The sequence below is a fragment of the Penaeus japonicus genome, unplaced genomic scaffold (assembly GCF_977035675.1).
Source record: "Penaeus japonicus unplaced genomic scaffold, GWHDUDI00000001_assembly GWHDUDI00000028, whole genome shotgun sequence".
Classification (NCBI taxonomy): Eukaryota; Metazoa; Arthropoda; class Malacostraca; order Decapoda; family Penaeidae; genus Penaeus; species Penaeus japonicus.
The window spans coordinates 22,810,279-22,812,778 of NW_028234430.1; the positions used below are offsets into that span (position 1 = coordinate 22,810,279).

A 2,500-nucleotide genomic window follows, 5' to 3' on the forward strand; every position below is an offset into this window, starting at 1 on the left:
GGTTTGCAGAGACCTAAAGCACACACACACACACACACACACACACACACACACACACACACATATATATATATATATATATATATATATATATATATATAGAGAGAGAGAGAGAGAGAGAGAGAGAGAGAGAGAGAGAGAGAGAGAGAGACTGAAAGACGTAGAAATAAAAAGCAACGGATAGATGGAAGGAGAGAGAGAGAGAGAGTAGGGAGCAGATTCCATCTCGCTGCAGCTAAAAAGAATGCAGGAAGGGAGGAGACACCAGGCTGAGAGGGTCGGGGTATCCTGTCAGTACCAAAATTGGAATAAGGGAGAGTGGCAAATCTTCTGCACGTGTGTCTGTGCGTTGACGTGTTGTATGATGCTGCATAATTTATAATTAGAACGCCGTAGTAAAGGCATGTGTACGAATGTTATTCAGTGGGCAGAGCGGACCCGAGTTAGTACTGCTGGTTTACCACTATAGTATGAATTGATTTGGATGCTGGCCAGGTTGCGTTCAGGCAAGGCGGGATCGTGGTACCTGTTGTCTAATGGGTTGCTATCAGTGCGAGTGGAGAAAGATGCAGTGAGTGCTGTGACAGTGCCATTCGAAATGTTCAGTTGAGCGTATAGGGTCAACATGACCATTAAACGGAATTATTGTTGGCATTGATGTTTTGAATATTTATTTGCCGGTGTATATGGTAAGCCTCTTGGAAATGGATGCCCTTGTTAAAGCAAGTGATATTGCATTTGGCCTCTTGCTGCAACGAAGCGCTTGGAAAGCAGTGTTTTAGTTACCGTTGTTGTCTCTCCCGGAGGAACTGCGTCCAATTTCCCGCCAAGGTCTTTTTGCTGTCTCGAACTTTTTCTTCTTAATCGCCCGCGCGAGAGAAGAGTAACTATTTAAAAAGAAGACCAAAGCTTCGTAAGTTTTGACCTTATATTTCACACATGATGACGCTTTTCTAAACATGAACGATACTATGTGAAGACAGGCATGCGTAAAGCGTAGACAGCCACTGTAGCGAGTGCATGGTAGCGCTGGACCGTAACCACGTGAGGCCAGGGTTTTTGTGGATGAACTATGCCCGAGGATCCTGTTGCGCTCGCGGGATAGGGGTGCAGGAGAGGGAGGAGATACAGTGAGAGGCAGTGGCGCGATACTTGCAAATTACTGAATAGGAAATGTATGCGTGGATGCAGTGAATGTAGGTAATTACTCTAAAGTGGCCCTTTTAAGTCTACATCCTCTCGTTATCCGGCATTCAAAACCTGTAAACCAGGTGCAGACCGGTATCCGGCAAGTTATCATCACAGCAGTCTTAGCATACTTATGTAACATAGCAGGGTGAACGAGTACAGTGTTAAGGGGACAGTGTGAAGGAACGAGTCTCCCTCTCTCTCTCGACTTCTCACAAGGAAAATATCGAGAGATGATACTGTCTGTGACTTAAGACGATGCTGTCATCCATTACGTGAAAAAAGGGCCCCATAATGAATAACGTAATAGAAATATACAGAGAGAATATACATGAGCTGTAGCTTTGAACACGAACGCACGTGCTCAGCCAGGGGATCGGGAGAAATGAGGGAGGGGAAACAGCGAGGAAAGGGTGACGGGCCTGAGGGATGGGAGATGCACCCCTGCCACCGCCCCTGCATGACTCTGGCTGGGGGCCTCTCCGCAATCCTCCTTCGCCCTGGCCTGGGGGTGGTAATCTGATCAGTTCTCTTTGACATTATGGTCTTAACAGCATGTGGGTGTCGAGTGGGAGTTCTAGCGCACAGTGAATTCGTTGTGTACGGTTCGGAGTAGCAAGACGTCTGGGGCGGAAGGCGAGTTCATAGTGCGATGTGACTGAGTGCGGCGCGCCTGTACGTGTCATGTAGCGGCGCCCACGCGCTGATCATTCGAAATATCCTTTCATGACAGTGCTTCTTGGCTCAAGCGACGGTGATCGCCTCCCGTGCGTGTGGTGATTTATGAGATCAAGATAAGATATCGCTTATGTGCTCTTATGTACCATACACGACGCCTATCGTGATAATGTGTGCTGAGTGTTGTTACGTCTCCCAACAGAAAAATGTGAATGTGTGAAAGTGAATCAGAAAGATACCATGAGTGTCAAAGAACGATACATATAATCAGCAGTTTCACTCTTATCATAATACTACGGAATCACACGTGTTCTTTTAGGGAACCGTAAACTATCAAGTTCGGTAGTTTCGCTTGTTTAGAAACGCAAGCCATGAGTAACCCGGCGGGGGGTCCTAACCTGAAGGACCTGATGAACAGACTCCGACAGATCGTCCCGAACGATCTGTCTGGAAGTCAAGATACACCGGGAGATTTCGTGGCCGCAGGATCACAAGAGGCAAACCCTCAGGATGCAGCATTACCGACATCCCCGGTAACTTGCGATAAGGGCGTGTTGAATGTCTGTGCCGAGCCCAAAAGAACCGCAGGAGGAGAGGCGACCGAGGGAGACACGCGCGAGCTCACTCCTGCCAA

The 2,500-nt window shown here is 47.7% G+C and overlaps 1 protein-coding gene across 16 annotated transcripts in view; it reads left to right on the top strand.

Moving 5' to 3' along the window:
- LOC122251860 (dystrophin, isoforms A/C/F/G/H-like) overlaps window positions 1–2,500 on the top strand; it is a 1,045,059-nt gene that overhangs the window by 120,512 nt on the left and 922,047 nt on the right. For 13 of the 16 annotated variants that reach the window (XM_086553555.1, XM_086553559.1, XM_086553557.1 and 10 more), the window contains exon 1: window positions 1,833–2,500. This exon is cut by the window's right edge and continues 155 nt beyond it. The exons of the other annotated variants lie outside the window; for them this stretch is intronic. In XM_086553555.1, coding sequence (XP_086409681.1) covers window positions 2,238–2,500 — 263 coding nt within the window. In that variant the 5' untranslated portion in view covers window positions 1,833–2,237. Of the gene's footprint in view, window positions 1–1,832 lie in introns of those variants that run through there. 16 annotated transcript variants of the gene reach the window in all.